This window comes from Amblyomma americanum, chromosome 1 (genome assembly GCF_052857255.1).
Source record: "Amblyomma americanum isolate KBUSLIRL-KWMA chromosome 1, ASM5285725v1, whole genome shotgun sequence".
Taxonomy (NCBI): Eukaryota; Metazoa; Arthropoda; class Arachnida; order Ixodida; family Ixodidae; genus Amblyomma; species Amblyomma americanum.
In genome coordinates this window covers 174727903-174746534 of record NC_135497.1, presented here as the reverse complement: position 1 = coordinate 174746534, position 18632 = coordinate 174727903, and the positions used below count along the sequence as shown (strand labels likewise).

Sequence of the window (18632 nt, the reverse complement as noted above, 5' to 3'; positions counted from 1 at the left end):
GTGACGTCTTTGCTTCAAACCGGATGCGACGTCATGGGTTGAAATAACGCTTGCGTTATTTCGACCTGCTGGTTGCAGCAGCCACTGCCATAAAAGAGATAAGCCCCAAGATCCAATCCAATCCAATCCATGTTCTTCAGTAGGCAACGAGCTGAGGGACGGCGTTGAGGGACGCAGTTTAGACTCACTCCCCAACTACATTGAAGCGAGAAGTAACGGGAGCGGTGTGTGTTCAAAGCAAGGCGCCAAGAACTGGCTGCAAGTATCTTTTAACGCTGACAACAGTTAATTTTTTTTTTCAGCTCATGGATGCAGTTCACGAGCCCAACTGTCGTGAATTTATCAGCGAGCCCGTGAAAGTGGCAGAGTTCAAGAAACAATGGACAAACCCCTTGGAAGCATCGCGATATTACGAATTCGATGGCATGAATATCGGGGAAGCTATCAGGAAAGCTATGAATATCTCGGAATCTGAGCTAAAACGTTTGGAGGACGAGTTTCGGTGAGTATAGCGTTCATTTTTTTCTGCAAGTTTTGCATCGTAGTCTTAGCGTTTCGCGTCCAGCAGTGCGGTCATCCCTTGTGTCATAGCCTGTGAATGCATAAATGACATGAAAAGTTTAGTTAAGCTGCAGTTGCTACTGAAGCAAACGGGCAGCACACTGCTAAGTGTTCGACGCAGTCCCTATGTTGGTCAAATGTGCCAGAGCTAGACAAGCTTGTTTTAAGGCCTGTAGTTGACATTAGCTTCCGAGCTGTTTTCAGATGGAGCCTAGTGGTTGTGATGGCCCGAGCGCTGCGCGTTTCATTGGAATGTGTTCTTGAAGATCGAACGCTGTTCAGACGCGCCGCGTTCTTCGTCGTGATTTATGTAAACTTCGTGGAGGTGCCCTGTGCAAATCTAATGTGCTTTTCGCTCCCGGTCACCGTATTGTGTATGTCATGAGGGCGTCTACAGATGTATTGGTCTGGTCACTGTGCTTTTCGCTGCGATGCGTATCTGTTAGACGCGGTTCGTGAAGTGATCAATATCACTAAGCGCACGCGTCTCTAAGTATTGACTGGGCTCATAGAAAGGAACCAGAACATTTGTTGTACAGCGAATAAAATTGCTGCTGTTATGACGAACCTTTGCATGCATGACAAAGGCCGCTGTTGGTTCTCTGTATGTGTGACCTATTAAACACAGTCACCATTTTAACCAACCATATCAACAGCAGGAGTATAATAAACGGTATTGGTATATGGGGTTTAATAGGGCAAGCATTCACCCCACTGTAGTAGAATGGAGAGTTGAGTTAGTTGGTAAATGATTCTTAGCCATGATTCTGTGCTGTTCTTGGTGAAAAACAGAGCACACTGCCACTGGTAACTAAGCTCGGGAACACATTGCACATCTGGTGAAAGACATCACAAAGGGCGACTTGCAGGTTGACTTCCTTTGTGAACACATTGAAGCGTTACATATATCTGGCAGTGACGTCGCAGCAGTTGCCATTCTCGTGAGACAGAAGATATCTGAAAAGGACCACTTTTCGGCAGTCTGCTTATTGAAACCTGTTCTGGCCTGCACTGCCGAAGCTATGCGTAGTTCACCATCATGGCGCCTGTGACGTCAGATGCGAGCTATCTTGATATAGCTGATGGTGCAGCTCACATATTTACAGTGTTTTCTAAAACCAGCCCTATTCAAACTAGTTTTGTTTTAAAAGTTATCTGAGAAGGGTTGTTGCAACTGCATTATAACTGTGGATTATGTAAAAACAGCGCTATACCTCTGTGAAATTTAGCACCAGGCAGACATAATTGTCAGATTATTATGAAGCATCTATGTGACCAAACAGTGTGGTGTAATCTTAATATCTCTAAGAAAATCTTTCCCACTGGGTATATAGCTTTTCATTTTTTAGGACAGAGCCAGTAAAAAAATCTGTCTGTTTTCAATTTGGCAGGAACTTCAAAGGACATGTTTAAAACCTTGTCTTTTGAAAAAGTTGTCATTTGCTTACATAAACAAAGGAGGGAGCTGAGAAATATCAAGTCAGGTCTGTGTAGTTCATCTGCAGTTCAAGGTGCACTAAAGAGGAATCTGAACTCATCTTTTTGCCGTGGGAACTCTATCCACACGTTCCGGGCATTCCTAGAAACTTCACATTATTGTCCAGTGCGGCCAATTGCCCTAATTAAATCGGATTAAACGTCCCGGCTCCCGCCCTTTTTTTTTAACTCAACACGATAGGTAGGAGGAGTTAACCAATGCGTCAGCCAGTCCCGTTGCGGCTCACCGCTCTGCCATAAGCGTAGTGATATGTAAATCAAAGAGTCCACTTGTATGTTTTTTTTCGTGAACCTGATTTGCAGCTATATTGTCTGTGACTGAAGCTATTTATTCACAGAAACCTAAAAACACGATAAAAGCGAAAGTGAAGCCGCCACTAGACTGGTTGAAAGGCAATCCACACGTTGGTTGACTCCGCCTACCTACCGCGTTGAGTTAAAAAAAAAGGCGGGAGCCGGTACGTTTAATCCGATTTAATTAGGACAATCGGCCGCATATGACAATATTTCAGAGTTTCTAAGAATGCCCGGAACGTGTAGGCAGTGTTCCTGCGGTAAAAATACGAGTTCAGATTCCTCTTTAGAGCACCTTTTAGACCGCAGGCATAAGAGGCGATAGGAAATTTTGTAGTAGCTTCATGCTGGCAGCGAATAAGACATACCTGCATCTTTTGTGGTCAAATCGAGTCAACCTGCTATTTGTGGCAGGTGCAGCAAAAGACTTGCAGCACTCGATGTCCCCACAGAATGTCAAAGGAAAGAAATCAGTAGGGAGCAACCTTTTAAGCTAGCATGCACAATCTACACCTCACTTTATCATGTTGACATGTTACTCACAAAAAGGATCATCTTTTAGTCCTTAGTCACCTGCAATATTCTTGAAACGAGCCATTACACTAAAAACATGTCTTACATCTAAATCAAGTCAGGGCCTTTTTATAGGGCTTGGTATAATTCTGCATTTGTTTCCTGCTTGCTAACCCTCAATGAACAGGTTCGAGTGCACCCAGGACTTGCGTTCACCGTGTGAAAGCATTTTAGAACTATGCTTATGTCTCGTATTTTTCCAAAGCTTGAACTACATTAATGGTGGTCATGTGTTATGATGCGTCAGGATGCTTAGTTTGCATTGCATCAAGATTTGAACAGCCACCGTGGTGTTTCAGTGGTTATGGCGTTCAGCTGCCGACCCGAAAGACGTCCGTTCGATCACAGCCCCATCGGTTGAATTCGATAGAGGTGAAATTCTAGAGGCCCGTGTACTGTGCGGTGTCAGTGCATGTTAAAGAACCGCAGGCAGTCGAAATTTCTGGAGACCGTCACTACGGCGTCACTCATAGCCTGATTCACTTTGGGAACAGTAAAGTTGTAAGGTCTCTCTTGCAAGCCTTACTAGTCTCGTTATCTTCTTCGCACCAGAGGTGCCCCACCGCCAGAGACGGTTGCTTGATTTGTTTTATATACAGATATTTACATTATAAACATGTTGATACTCGAGAGACAATTAAAGTGGCAAAAAAGTTAAACAACAAAAATGTGGAACTCGCTAACACTAGGGGAGGCCCCTACTCGGCATAGCTGAAGATGCATTACATCTGACCTTAGCCGAGAACGATCTTCCAGGGCTCCGGGCCCTGGTTTTAAAGACCTAAAGGCCCGGGCCATATTCAGTAGCGTCCAAACACATCAAACTATAAACGTGATTGGTTAAACAGGTGTATGGCCGGCCCTCCAATGTCCGTAAGGCATATAACCCTTTCCCTAAAGTAAACAACACCAAAAATGGTACATTGCTCGGTCCCGACTTTCCCAGGGGGATTAGCAATCGGTTTCGTCGTAGCTCGTCAACCCGGGTGCCGTTCCGCAATTAGAGCTGTCATCAGTCTCCGGTGGGGTGCTTTCGCTGTGTGCGACTGCCCTCTCAGTCCCGACTTTCCCTGAGGGATTAGCGTTCTAGAGGAACATGCGTGGCTTAAATTCCATGCTGATACCCGTTCGATGGGGTTCTCAAATCTGGCTGCTGCGGTCCATCCGTCATTCCCATTGCTCCCCTCATTGACAAGACTACTATTTTTCAAGATTTTCCCACGAGTTGTTTGTCGCAAGGTCGCATCGCGTCCGGTGTTTGTCAATACGAGGGGGCTTCCAGCGTGCGAAAATCAAGTGTGCGGCCATCGTTGTCAGGGGTGCTTGACCCCAAGATGGGTGCTTCTCTTCAGCGCGCTCCACCGCCGCCCGGGACCAAGGGGGGGGGGGGGGGGGGGTTCGAGGGGAGCCTGCAGCTGTGGTATACAGAGACCGGGTGACCGGTCCTAATGACCCCGCGGATCATCGATCCCTTACAGGGATGTTAAACCCCCATAAACCATAATCATCTGATTTTTGGTTTGCTCGGTGCAATATTCCACTAACAGTATTCTATCTGACCTGAAATTCAAGTAGCAGTACTTAATTTTGAGCAATACGGTACTGGCAGTTATACAATTCACCTAGAAAAAAATACCATTGGGTCCAATAGGGCATGCGTACCAATTGTATCCACTTGGAAACAAATGGACTCAATGGGTCAGGCAATTGAACTCACGACTCCAACTGAGCAGCTCAATTGGATCATCCAGTTGGGGGGTGCAATTGGAGTGCATATTTGGAGCTTCCAATTGGAAACCTGATTTCATGACTGAGTTCTCTATATTGCTCTGTACAGGCACAGAAGAGCGAAAAAATGAGTTTCCTGAAAAAAAAATATCTGCTTAATTTACTAAATTGTTTTCATCATTTCCACTATCTCTCTGGTCGTGCTGAACTTTACTGAATGAACCAGCGCCACTGGTTCCAGGAGGAGGATCCACTGAATGGTAAATAACACTGACAAAAATTCATTTTAGTGGACATAGATTGAGCACTCTTGTTTTTTGTCGCCTCTTCTGGGTTTTAGTGTTCCAATGGCTTATGTGTCATGCATGCTCGCCTGTGCCCACTTCGAGCTTCCGCTTCAGTTGGGAGCCAACAGATGTTCAGCTGTTCTTACAGGCTCCAACTGGAACCAACTGTGTTTTGCGACCAATTGTATGGTCCAATTGGGAGAGTTCCAATTGGTTCCAGAAGCACAATTGGGAATTTCTCAATTAGACCCTGTTGTATTTTCGGCTGGGTAGTCATCAAATTTCATTTAGGATTTCCTTGTGTTTTACAACGATAGCTGTTCGGTGCCCGTCCCTGGCTTTCGTCACCGATGGCGTAATTGGCGGATGTCATTAACGTAGCCACCGGTCATTAATGCACTCACCTTATATCACGGTCAACCTTGTTCGCATAACCCTATGGGTGGCTCTGTTTGGGAGAGCCGCCTGCCAAAACTAAATGCCTACACAGCTATCGCTGTATCTCGCGTTACATAAGTCATAACCGTCCTGCGAGTTTTTTTCCTTTCTTTTCAGCCCAGACAAGCTTTGCTGTGGACTAGAAAAGCTGGACAGTACAGAAGTTCCAGAAGTCACTGACCTGAACACCATAAAGTGAGTTCTTCGGTGGATTCGTTCGATTTTAGCCTATATTTTTCAGTTCACTGCAGTCTACTGATGTAATGTTGGACATATCTGTGTACCTCTGCTGAAATCATCATTAAAGAAAGACGTGACTGATTACGAGTGATAAGTAACACAAGCTTATGAATACTTATGTGCAGGGAACTGGAAAAAAAGTTGCAGAAGCAGCAACAAGATATGACATATCGCTACAAGGAAGCTTCTCTCGTGCGCAGGTCTTGTCCGCTCACAAGTGTGGTACGTAAATAAATACTCTGTAGGTTTGATTAGCCTTCAAGTGAAGCTAGTATAAGGTACTTTTCTAATGAGAGGCTTTTGTATGTACTTTTCCTGCATTTAAGATTGCCGCTTCCGTGCTGAATTAATGTTCAATGCCAGTGTCATTACTATTAGCAATGGTTCTCAAACTGAGTTGAACAGAGTTATTGGGTTCCTTGGAGTTTTTTGGTGTTCCTGGGGCTCTTAGAATCCATTCATGCCTCACCCTCCAACTTTCCTTCGCCCGCCTTATTCAGGGGTTAACAGTACTGTGATTGCTTATTGTAGAGTGGTTCATTGTGCAGGCAGTAAGCATTAATGCAGAAAACATGAGTTAACTTTATCTTGTCTGTTCACATGTTTCCTTTTGTTTTATTTCGTTCCCTTGCTCCAAGAACCTGGTGAACGAACACTCTCATGTCGAGCCCCCAGATACCGAGAGGGTTCCCAGTGGGGAAGTTATACTGACAGTACAGGTCTTCAAGCCCATCAAAGCACCAGTTTGTTTTACTAAAGTGCACAGGGGTTGTAATGACTTTCCTTTCACGGTGAGCAGTTTTGTTACATTCTTGGCATGTTGCTTTTGAAACTTTCTGCACAAAAAGCAAGAGAAAGGCCACGCCATTTTCATTCAGAACTAGAACCTGCCTTGTGTCTGCTATGGGAGAAGCAGCCCGCGTTGAAACAATGTGGAGAGCATTTTTTTTGTTGAATTTAGGGCTTACCCAGTGCTGTGGTGCAGTGGTTATGGTGTTAGGCTGCTGAGCCCAAAGTTGGGACTGATAAAACGAACATATTTTCTGATTACTTCAAGTTTGTCTTAAAGTCTCTGCTCCCTGTGCATACAGCCAGCACAACCAGTGATCATGAAATTGGTGACGTGCAGACTGCGCCACTTCTCACTGCTCGCGGTATGTACCGCATGACTAGTTGTGCGGCTCCCGCATTCACATATGTGCATCGATTATGTTAAAAGTATAAGATTAAAAATATGGGTTAGTGAAATCACAAGTTGAACAAGGTGGCTTTTAAATGCATTGAAAATAGAGCAAGCCAGCCAGTATTTTGTAATTGGAATTAACAGAAAGTGAAAATGCTCTTATTTTTTTTTAATTGCCCTTCTCTGTAATGGCATTATGGCAGTGGTAAAGCAGTAACAGTGCACTGTAAAACATGGAGGTAGTTTGTACCCTGCGAGTTTTGTGCACCCCATGGCAGATATTTTCATAGGGGCATATTCTGCTGGCTCAATATTCTCAAGGGCTTACTGTAGAGTTCTTCCAACCATTTTGTTTTGATGGTTATGGTATTTGATGCTCGTTAAAAGCATTTTGGTGTTTGTTCATGTTTAGGATGATGGGGCATTATCCTGGTCGTTGTGCAACTGCAGCTGCCTCCTTTATTTTTCAGATCCTGTCAGAAGTAGCAGTGCTTGGCAGCCAAACATTGCTTGAATTGCGTGCAAAGATACAGTGTATATCCGATGATGTTCCCATTGGAGATTTCAGTGAAAACCCCGACAAGCCTCGAGAACCAACAGCTGGCGTAAGGCTATTTATCTTTCTTAACTTCTCTTGGCATTCATATCAAATTTGAGGAGGGAACCCATTTTTCAAGTTGTTTGTTGATGGACCCATGTGGTGCGCAGCTCGCAGCTAACGTCACATTTGTGTGGAGTGCTCAAGCAGCAATCTTCCCTGTAAAAAGAAAGTTCTACCTTGCCACATCTGCTAGGTAGTAGAGGCAGCACTTGCACTGATGTATAGTCGCATAGACTTAGAAGCCAGGTGGGCACATGCACCTTGCTTGAGAGCCGTTAGTTAGTCTTAGTTTTTCTTTTTGTAGCCCACTGCACATTGCTGGTGCACTGTGCTATTGCGGAGAGAAGTGCCCAGGACGTGGCTCCGCCAACCGGAGCAAGTCAGACGGCATTACTGCGCCATCTAGTGATGTTTGGCCTGGTTCGAGATAAAGCTTGCGCCCTAGCTTGGGTGCAGGCCTGTACTTGCTGGCTCGTTCGCGTGAGTTGCTATTCGCCCCGGAACCTTCCATGAGATGCCACTATGTAATGCCTCTGTGATGCGCTATCAAATTCAGATAACGCTTCCCAGGGCACGGGGCACAAATTTCCCTTTCCACATAGTCTATGTTCGACTGTCTGGGAAAAGACTGCAAAAAGAGACGCAGTCAGAAAAAAACGGGGAAAAAAATGTTGCCATTCAATGCACGCTTGATTAAGAGTATACCGCTCTGGCTCGGCGAAAGCCATGACAACTGCCTTGCGACCACCGCAGCAGACGCTTTCAACCAATGCCTTCCTGGTGGTATCTCGTGGAAGATTCATGGGCAAAAAGCAACTCGTGTCAAGGCGTTCAGCCAGTACACACTTGTAGGCAAGCTAGGATGCGCATGCGCTTATTTTTGATCTTGAACCAGGTGAATCATCACTAGATAGCGCTGCGATGCAGTTTTCCCTGCTCCGGCCATTGGAGCCGCGTCCTGGGCAGTTCTGTCCCCAATAGTTCATTATTGGGATGCAGCCTGTACAGTGCTCCACACACTTGTTGAGAGTTCTAGAATAATGCGCTCTGGTAGACCATTTTTTGCGTGATTATAAGTCGACCTATTTTTGAAATTGGAAAATCCAAAGTGGGGCTCAAGTTACAATCAAATCAAAGCATGGCTCCATAAATAAAGGCAAGACAAACAAGATACCTGGGATGCTACAGGGTGTTTGCTATTTTATGTTTGCTCTACGGCTTTACCTAGTAGCATTCGGCTATTCTGCGCGCTTGTTTGGTAGGGTTTTTCATTTCTTTTTAACCTTTAACTGCGCATTTGGCGCTCATGGGAGTGTCGATAGTTGATGGAAGGGCTGCTGCTCCAGCCGTGGGAGCACCACCACTCGGAATGGCAGCACTTGGAAGAGCCAGTGCCGCTCATGCCTAGTTTCTCTTTGGCTCTGTTTGACATATTTGACTGCCCACGTTTTACCAGTTTTTAGTGTAGTGCTTCGTCAGTCATCATTTGTACTCCAGGGCTGGTAAGTGTTCGGCACTCATTCATGGCGACATTCAAGATGGCTGCCGTCCTTTATGCCGAAGAAACGAACAACTGCGTGACTGGCCGCAAGTTAGACTTTTCGGCACGGGTGATGCACGTGTGGCGGCTGCAGCGAGGCAAAATTTTCAGCTGTTTTACGCGATGCCGTGGTGCGGATGTTTGCAAAGTTGGGGATTTCACTGGGTCAATGATGTTAGAACGACGTGCTGTGGGACCGCAGCAGTGATGATGACGGCAGCACTAGCGAGGTGATGGTGCAAGCGTGGACACGTAGTCTAGTGCCTAATACATTTTCATTTTGGAACGTGCTTGCGGGCACGCGTTTCTTGTTATTTTTCCTGACATGCGATATGGGGGTTGACTTGCAATCTTGTAACTACGGTACGTTGGCAACACTTGCAAGACATATGTGACTGGACTAATCGGTTTATTCTGTATTTAGAAACAGATGCAGCATTAAAGTGACAGCACTTTTCCAATCTTGTTTGTCATGTTGTCATTGCTGCACTACATCTGTGTTTAATTTGCTGACCAAACACTGCACTGTTGACTTTTGAAACTTTCTCACGTTTAAATCTTGCTGAATGCTTCTGAATGTAGCATGTCCCCGTACTGGACCACTCGTGTTGCACTGACGCTGCCGTGCTCTTCAGTGGAGCTGTAGTCGCTGTATACTCGGCTGACAGGGATTGCACCATGAAACAATAACCAGTGTGGAAACTAATTCTGCTTCTGGTGCTGTGAAACCTCATTAATTTGAAGCCGCCGCGGTGGCTCGGTGGTTATGGTGCTCGGCTGCTGCCTTGAAAGACTCGGGTTCGATCCGGGCTGCGGGGGTCGAATTTCGAGGGAGGCGAAATTCTAGAGGCCTATGTACTGTGCGATGTCAGTGCACATTAGAAAACCCCAGGTGGTCCAAATTTCCGGATTTCCTCACTGCGGCATCCCTCATAGCCGGAGTCACTTTGGGACGTTAAACCTCCATAAACCAAATCCAGATCCCAAGAGAGGGGTTCGCAAACCAAAGGACCATACCGACATAGGTTACGAAAAGGTCCAAAAATACAAAGTGTTTTCAATCAGGCAGCTTTTTGTACATTAGGAGCGCAGGTGAAGATATTCTACTCAACTGGAAAGCATCCACCGTTAAATGTGCCGCATTTAACTGTGCGCGCGGGGCACTATGCAGGGTTTGTAGCTGGACGGTGAAGGCCTTTTGCTAGGGTATGTTTTCAAGCCTTCTCTTGTCAACTGTTCACTTTGCTCTTCTGTATCGCCCCCGGTCAGCCAGGCTTTTCCTGATGGCAGCGGCTTTGTCGGTACTTCTGGCTATACCCGCATCTGGGACTTGTTAGTTTGGGGCCGGGGGGATCTGTAGAGCCAAGTAACCGCCTGAAATTTGCGTGGATTCGCGCCACTGTTGGCCTGCCAGCTGAATACAGTTTTGCACAGTTTCAATTGTGTCGCTGATTGGTGTGTCACTTGTCTTTCTATTTTCTCTCCAGAGGGCGTCTCTGAGGTGTTTCCCTTGGTTCTGGTCGCGTGATCCTCCCATTTTTTTTATTGGAGTGGAACTGTGCACTCGTCTTGCACTGTTTGCAGTTTTTGCTCTGGTACCTCTTCACACGCGACAATGTCACTTGTGAGGGAGCTCCACTGCTGCCGTGTTGCACTGCGAAGGAGGCCATGGAGGCCTTCATCATTCTGGATCAGATCCGCATTAACAGTCCAGAGAGTGTGCACGTGGTACTGCATCTGACATTAAGAAAAATCATTGTTGCTGTGCAGTTTTCCTCTCGATAGCAGATGACTGCCACCTTGGTTTTCGCCAAATAAATTTACTGTGATGCAAACAGTTTCTGCAATTTACAGGAGGGCATTCATTAATTCACAGTTCTCCCGATGTCTTGAACTCTGAAATGACGAGGTTTTACTGTAGCGTTGTTTTGCAGTGTTGTGAGCACTTCTTGGCAGATTTAAACTTTGCCATGCCTCTCCTTTGCATTGCAGGAAGTCTACAAATCAGGGTTCTTTTTCATTGGAGACACATTCTACAATGACATGTCTGATCCGTCATGTAGGGACTACAGCGAGTAAGTACATGATATATTTTTGGAGGTTCGCAAATTTCTTCCTTGTTTTGCGCAGGTATTTTTTTGTGCACTTGTAAAGCAGAAAATTTTCTTGTGTGTTTCTTTGTTTACTATGCCTTGTATGGCGAATTAATCAATCTGTGGCACTGAAAGAAAGCACCACGAATGAGTAAATTCTCTCAAATGGATGTCCTTGTAATTATATAGAGCACAATTAGGGGCGTGAGACTCTGATGTCAGTAGTAACAACACCTGTTCATAGGGAACAGTAATAGTGGTACTATATTGGGCACTTAGTTCATATCCTGTGTTTGTGCCTCCTCATATGGCTGTGTTTCAAAAAAACTGACGTGGCTGCAGAATTTGAACCGTCTAGCCTTTCTGGGGATAGTTCTGGTGGGCTGCACACTGTCTTGATCCTGGCACCAGTGCAGTTGTCTTGCATTTTGCTCCAGTGGCTGCAAAATTGGTTTCCAGCCTGCTGCAAATATTCTCCAGTTCAAGAGCGCGCTGCTTGGATGTTCAGGATAATGGTTGTGTGTTGCTGTGGTTGCAAGGCAAGCGACACTTTGGACCTGTGACATTTGGCACCATCACCAAGTTGCTGTAACCGTGTGGCGCAGGGGCTGTAGCTTACCCTTTAATGCCTAAATTGTAAAGTTACGAACAATATAAATCATAATTCTTCATCGAGCAATGTGCTGCACCCGTTATAATAGCTAACTTAATTTATGTTTCTGTACCTCGGGAAGTAGGTAAATCCAAAATTCAAGACACTCAGCACGGACTTCTGTATGAAACTAGCACGAGTTCAGAAAACCAGTTAATGGTACCTGTTTTTAGCGGAGTTAGCCGCCGCGGTGGCTCAGTGGTCATGGCGCTCAACTGCTGATCTGAAAAATGCGACTTCGATTCCAGCCGCGGCAGGCAAATTTTAATGGAGGCGAAATTCTAGAGGCTCGTGTACTGTGCGATATCAGTGCACGCTAAAGAACCTCAGGTGGTCGAAAATTCCGGAGCCCTTTACTACGGCGTCCTGCGTAGCCTGAGTCGCTTCGGGACGCTAAACTCCTGTAAACCGTAAACCTGTTTTGGCAGTCCGCCTTTTTCACAAGGCCGCTCTGCGCATGCATACATACCTCTTCTCCTTCAGCTCCACTGGTTGAGAAAAAATTGCCAGCTCCTATTGTGCATGTGCCTGTCACTAATGAACTGCACATGCTTTATTTATTTATTACAACCTCAAAGGCCCCATTAAAGGGGTATTACATGAGGGATGGTAGCAGCTGTCAAGCACATACTTGCCACTTCGCAGGTGCAGCTGGCTCCTCATGGAAGCAGATCACACCTGCTTCTCTTATGTACATTTGTTTTCAACCAGTTGCAGATGAATTTCCCCCACTCTTCAGAGGGTGCCAGAACTTGTGAAAAAGGCAGGTTGTAAGAAGGGGTGTTCGTGCCCAGACAGAAGTGCACGTTTCATTTGGAATAGAAGAAAACTATTTGTCCATAGCAGCTAATTGTTTGTGCACTGCCTCAGGGGGCACGCGACATCCTTTATCAGTCCATTCCCGTCCACTTTATACACTCTTTCATTGATGCTTAATAACCAAACTTGAGAGTGGCAATGGCTTGTCACTGGCACATTTTTTATAGCTACTGCCTGTTTTCAACAGTTTCCTCCTTCGATGAGCATGCACACAGCTTAGGCAGCTGTTGTCACATTGTCTTGTGGAATAACGCGCATCATGGGGTAGTAAGACCTGTAGAAGCTTATACTAGTACGCACTATTTGTTGGGTCAGATGCAAAAATTTCCATGGGAATGAGTTCCAGTATGTCGTTTCAAATAGCAGCTTAGTGGCACAAGTGCCCACTATTGGTAATTAATGAAAACTCCAAGTTCATAATTTATTTTCCAGAAAGGGGGCTTTTCCAGCATCTGGTAAAAAATGAAGTCTTCGGAAACAGTGTATGCAGAGGTAATTTTTCATGTCGTTTATGTCAGTATATTCTTTATTTAGGCTAGAGTTACCACAATACGATGAGTTCACATCAGGTGTCGTATGTGTGCTTCTTTGCTGGCTTTCATGATGGACTTGGTGTTTTTGTTTGTAAGTGCTGCCTTCTGGGAATGTTTTGCCAAAGGAATCTGCTCTGAAGTGCTGTATGAAAATGAGGGCGTGATGCATTGGGACACTGCGTTGAAGGACTAAGAAGTGCTGCTTGGCTTGTGCTTGGCCTTGCAGTCAGGCATTGCTCGGGTGTGAAAATCCAAGAGACGGATGAGTACATTGGCCAGCCAGCTTCATTTATCATGGTGTGTGTGTGCCTGGCAGAGATGCAAACAGTGAAAATCTTCATCCCAGGGTGATCATAGAGTGGGCGAAGAAACCTCGGCGTGGGTTGGGACCATTCAAAAAGGCCATCATGGAGGACGTTACGTTTGAACAGCTGGAGATTCGCTTGGGCTATCCGTACGTCTACGTGCACCAGGGCAGCTGTGAACACTTGCTGGTATTCAGTGACATAAGGTAAGGCCTATGCTAGTAATTTTAAATGAAGTTGTTGCCAGGTGATGTAGTGTAAGCTGAAAGGAGAATCATACACAGCATACCATTATGTAACACCTGAGCCCAGACATATTTCTCCAGCCTCGGTTGCCTTGGGAAAGCAAGATGTGTGCAATGAGACTGTTTGGAAAAACAACCTGGCAGCATCTTTATTTATTAACGCTCATCTTCCATTGATTTATAACAGTGATTTTCCTTTTAACGCTTTAATGTGCATGGCACTCTTTAAACTTCAAAAACATTGCATAAATACAGTCGAACCCACTTATAACGATCCTGTCTTTAACAATATATCGGTTACAACAATGAAATGCTGCTGCACCGTCCACTTCTGTACGTTTTCTATGGTAAAATAACCCGCTTACTGCAATGCCCCCATACTGCATTATAGGTTATGACAATAAAGTCTGGCTCCTGAGTGCTCGCGCCAAACTGTAGTGGAATGCGAAATCCTTGAAAGAAAAAAAAATTAAAGAAATTCCAGCCTCTGCACCCTCCCCGCCGTGCGCTCATACAATAGAACCTGTTTTCCGGCCTTCTCCGCATCGCCAGCCTCGCGCGCCTCACTCCCGCTGCCTTTCCACCCCTCCGAACGCCCATTTGTGTGCCACCCTCTGAAACACGAATGGACTGCGCCAACGCGCCGACAGCGCTGATCTGCTCGCTTGCCCCTCATTCTGCGCAGTTCTGCCAACGGATTTGGTTGTTTGTGTTAGTCGATTGCGTCGAAGTCGTTCCTGGCCACGTGGTTTCTCCGTCTCGTTTGAATCGCCGCCGAAACGGAAGATGGCTGATCCGCCCGCTGATTACCGGACGACATTGCCGGCGAAAGAAAGCGCACGGCTATCGATTTGGAGACAGTGCAGTATCGTGAAGGGCTACAAAGACGGTAAGAAAGTGTGTGACTTGGTTAAGAAGTACGCACTATCGCAACCGATGGTGTCGACGATCATCCGCTCCGCTGAGAAGTTCGACAAAGAAAAGTGCTCGCTTGACAGTGGGCGCAAGCGCATTCGACAAGGTGCCTATTAGGAGGAGGAGGAGGCCTTCTACGACTGGTTTCTTGGTGCCCGTGCCCAGAACTTGCCTATCACGGAGCCGATTCTGGCCACAAAGGCGAAGCAGTTTGCCCTGCTTATTAACAGTGTGGACTTCCAGCCCGGTAGTGGCGGGTTACAGCGCTTCAAAGAGAGGCCATGGAGAAGGATGTCGGCAAGCTTCGCGTGAGGCAAGCAAGGCTGACGGACATGGGGTTTTCTCGTGCAAGCCAGTGAGAAATACATTGCGAGATGCTTGTGGTGATTTCACCCCAGCGTTTCTTCGGGATTTCTCAAGCTGAGAGGCAGCCGCGGCAACCTTCTCGTATTTTTTTACAAGGCTCCTTTCGGGGCCACCAAAATGATGCCTCGGCGGAGCTTGCATGTCACTTGCCGTCCGTGACCCCTCTGTGCAGTTGTTGTGCTTTTTTTCGTGCAACCCATTTATAACAATTATCAGTTATAACAATGGAATTTTCGTGGCACTTGTATATTGTTATAAGTGGACTCGACTGCAGTATCCAACAATCTCAGTAGAGAACTCTACAGGGCAACACGTCTGTAGAAGTGTACAGTGACATGAGTAAAATGATGCTCCACATTATCTAAAGTCTTTATTCATTCTAGTTCATTCTGGTCTGGCACTGCGTCCAATGATTTCGTAGGGCACGAGTGAGGAGGCATGGTGTGTCTTCCACCATGCATCGTGCTAGGAAGTGTGGCTGGCATAGGCAGTATGCTGTAGCACAAGAGGGTGGACATTTTTATTGGCAGCATTAGCCCTACACACCTCTGCAGGAAATTATAAGCTTGGTTGAATAATGGAAATATTATTTGTTCTTAGCCAGTATCTGTGTGCGTGCCATATTTTATGCTGAGCATGGCATGCTTTTAGGTCTCATTACTGGCAGCATATTAATGAAAGTGCCTGAAAGTGTGGAACACTAAAGGGGCCCATGCACTGTGTGATGTCAGTGCATGTTAAAGAACTGTAGGTAGCCAAAACTAGTCTGGGAGCCCTCTACCGCAATGCCTCTTGCTCTTTTCCTTTCACTTACTTTTTGATTCCTTCCCTCAATGTGTAATTGAGGTGTTAACTGACAATGAGACAGTTGCTGTGTCTTTCTGGCTATCGTAATTAGTTATTATATATATTATCATTATCTGGTGGTTAATGCTCGGAGATTAAAATTGGGTGACTTGCATTTCTTGGCAGGATGCACCATGCCCATGATAGCCAGCATTTGCTGGACTACCCCTTTGTGGTGAAGAACTTTCCTGTAGGTAAACGGGTACTCTGTAACCTCTGCCGCAAGAGCACAGCCAAGTGAGTATTTCAGATGGCTAAGTTTTGCTGGTTTGCAACAGTGAAGACCTACGAACACAAGGTGGAAGCACGTTGGCTCGGGTATTGCCAGACATTGTGACAGCCTGAATCAAATCTTCAGTGAGGGGCTGTAGTAGCCTTTGTATTGGAGTTGTCCTCATTATTTTCTAATAATGTTTCCTCCAAGGTATTTTGTGAGCGATGTAAGTGCGACTTACATTGCTGTTTACGTTAGGATGACAAGGAGAAGACATGAAGCTCCCATTTGCTGTTCTCCATTGCTTAGAAGTGCCTTGTTTTTAGCCTTATCACCCTGCTGACACACGAAAGAAAATGTGCAGATGAACTGCCCAGGTGCCGATGGAAAGTGGCCCCTTTTTCAGTCAGTCTCTATGAATGGCCAAGATGGCCAAACAAGCTGGCAAGTTGCATCAATCACCTCTTACTATCTTTATTTTCCAGCTACAACAAATATTCTGTTCCAAGCTTTGCTGCCCCATCCAAGTGAAAGGCACACTGCCACTTGCCATTGTTTGCTGGCTTCGTTTGAGCAACTGGCAGAATTTTTATTGCAGGTTTCACTAAGCACCTTACACAAGATACCACATTTACTTGCATAACGAGTATACCCACTATAAACGCACCCTTTATATAAGTCATTGAAATGTGGAAAATATTAAATTGAGTGCAATATGAACTTTACCCTGTCTAATGAATACCTAAATTTTTTTTTACAAAAAGTGCATTCATTATGCAAACAAATATGGTAATGCAGGGTAACTATAAAAAAGGATGTCATGTTTGATGAAAAAGATGTTGGGCTGCACAGTGCTGCTTGATATTCATTTTGAATTTTAATTGCATGTTGGCAAAGGTCAGAATCTATTAAGAATGCAAGACTGGATGTCTAGCTGGATTGCAAGCTACGTTGTTGCTGTGAAGGGGTCGTGAAAAAGTTTAAATCGTAGCAACTCGGTATATTGTACCTGTCGGGTGCCAGTTTTCATTTCAATAAAACTTGCATTTGGTTTAGCATTAATACGCGAGGCCATCTTTGACCAGCCAGAGCTTGTGGCATTGAGACACCTGCAGTATGCGACGTTTACAGAATTTTCTGTTCTTTTTTTTAGGTGGGTGACAATTGGGAATCGCCGTGTCCCTGACGACCCCTTTTTCTTCTGTGCTGTCTGTTTTCGGAAATTCAACTACACTGCAGACAATAAGAAGATTGGGAGCTTCCAGGCGTTTCCTTACAAGGATTGGAATGCAGCTGTGTGATCGTCGCTAGTCTGATAATGCATGCCAGGCAAAAAAGGTCATTTTATACAGCTACATGCCAAGGGTGTGTATGTGTTGTTGGAGCTCAAAACAGTTCTTGGTAATTAAATTCTGTTTTGCAGTCAAGTCATACTGTATGGTACGCTTGAATTCTTCGGTGCAGTAAGGTGCAGTTTTCAGTGCTTCCACTCCTGCACCAAAATGACTGTTTGGGGCAGTGACTGAAGCATTTCGGTTAGGGCGATTTCAACGCCTGCAGAACATGTTCGCGCATTGACTCTTTCCTTGCCGCCACGCAAAAATGAACGAATTCGGATTTTTTGAGAGAAAATTTTTTATGACACTCTTCAGATGCATCGCACATTGCAGTGCGTGGTACTGTAGCCTTTTAGTTGCACTTTTTAAAGAAAAAAACGAAACAGTTTTGTGTGCGAATCTTTCCGAAAATTCATTGGTTAAATATGCTGTTATAAAAAATACAAGCAAAACAAAAATAAGCAGCTGCATTGAGCCAGAAATTAGAAAAAATTTAAATATACAAAACGTTGCACATGTTCTTAACTACCAGTCTTGTGATTTTCAGCTGCGTACATAATACACTGCACCTTCCGTGGCCTTTCAAGTTAGGCAATATGACTGCTACTAGAGGAAGCAGTCGCGTGAGGACATGAAGTGGAGGTAGATTTGGAATGTGCTGCACATTACAGGTGTTCCGACTTCTATTGGTTTTTTTTTATAGGGTTTCTTGCAGTTCCGACTTCGCTGAAAAAAATTAGCTGCAGTTCAACCCGGCTGAACCTAGCATGATGAGCGAAAGCTCTGTTAAGGTAAGCACACGCTTTCTTATAGCAAACGGTGCGTCACACAACTTCCGGCAGTTGCGAGAGTGCTGTCGACTCCGCATACACTACTGTGGTAAGGCGCAGCGAGTCGCGTGGCATGACGTCAGAGCCAAGCCTCCTCTTCTCCTGGTTTGAAGGTCAAATTTCATAGCCACATAACCTTCAGCTTTGCACGGGCGGGAGAAGTAGAACTTTCGCTCTAAAAGCCCTAAAAAAGGGTGTGGCCTGCCTTGACATCATCATAATAGAAAATCTGCTGGCGCATTTGGTAAAATAGTGTTGCGTCGTCCAAGACGGAAACGACGTAAGAACGCCCCGGGCACAGCAGACGGGTCAAGAGCACAGGGCCCGAACAGAGCACAGCACAGGGCACCCAAGCCCGGAGCACGCGCACCTCTGAGACAAGAGACACTTCGTTCACCTCGTCTTCACCAGAATATCCGTTGCACGGCCCCGGTCGCAAGAACTCCATCTCGGTGTAGATTAGGGCGTGGCAAGGGATGGCGAGAGTCCGTTGCAATAGCACGGCAGTGTGTTTTCAAATACTCTAAAGCTCCAA

The 18632-nt window shown here is 45.6% G+C and overlaps 1 protein-coding gene across 2 annotated transcripts; it reads left to right on the top strand.

Annotated features, from left to right (window-relative positions):
• Window positions 1-81: 81 nt before the first annotated feature.
• Window positions 82-17363, top strand: LOC144114228 (snRNA-activating protein complex subunit 3-like). 2 transcript variants are annotated; one of them, XM_077647823.1, is made up of 10 exons: window positions 82-224; window positions 303-502; window positions 5496-5573; window positions 5744-5840; window positions 6257-6409; window positions 7272-7406; window positions 10935-11017; window positions 13386-13550; window positions 15843-15953; window positions 17084-17363. In XM_077647823.1, exons 2-10 carry the CDS (start codon window positions 306-308, stop codon window positions 17229-17231), a joined length of 1167 nt encoding a protein of 388 aa, XP_077503949.1. In that variant the 5' UTR covers window positions 82-224; window positions 303-305; the 3' UTR covers window positions 17232-17363. The 2 variants fall into 2 exon arrangements, with proteins under 2 accessions (XP_077503949.1, XP_077503950.1); XM_077647824.1 differs by lacking the exon at window positions 6257-6409.
• Window positions 17364-18632: the final 1269 nt, after the last annotated feature.

Bases quoted from the DNA above. Each gene is read 5' to 3' on its own strand.
- LOC144114228 (XM_077647823.1), top strand. From the start codon at position 306: ATGGATGCAGTTCACGAGCCCAACTGTCGTGAATTTATCAGCGAGCCC. The intron at 503-5,495 runs GTGAGTATAGCG...CTTTCTTTTCAG, and splicing joins CGTTTGGAGGACGAGTTTCG to CCCAGACAAGCTTTGCTGTG. The intron at 7,407-10,934 runs GTAAGGCTATTT...TTTGCATTGCAG, and splicing joins CTCGAGAACCAACAGCTGGC to GAAGTCTACAAATCAGGGTT.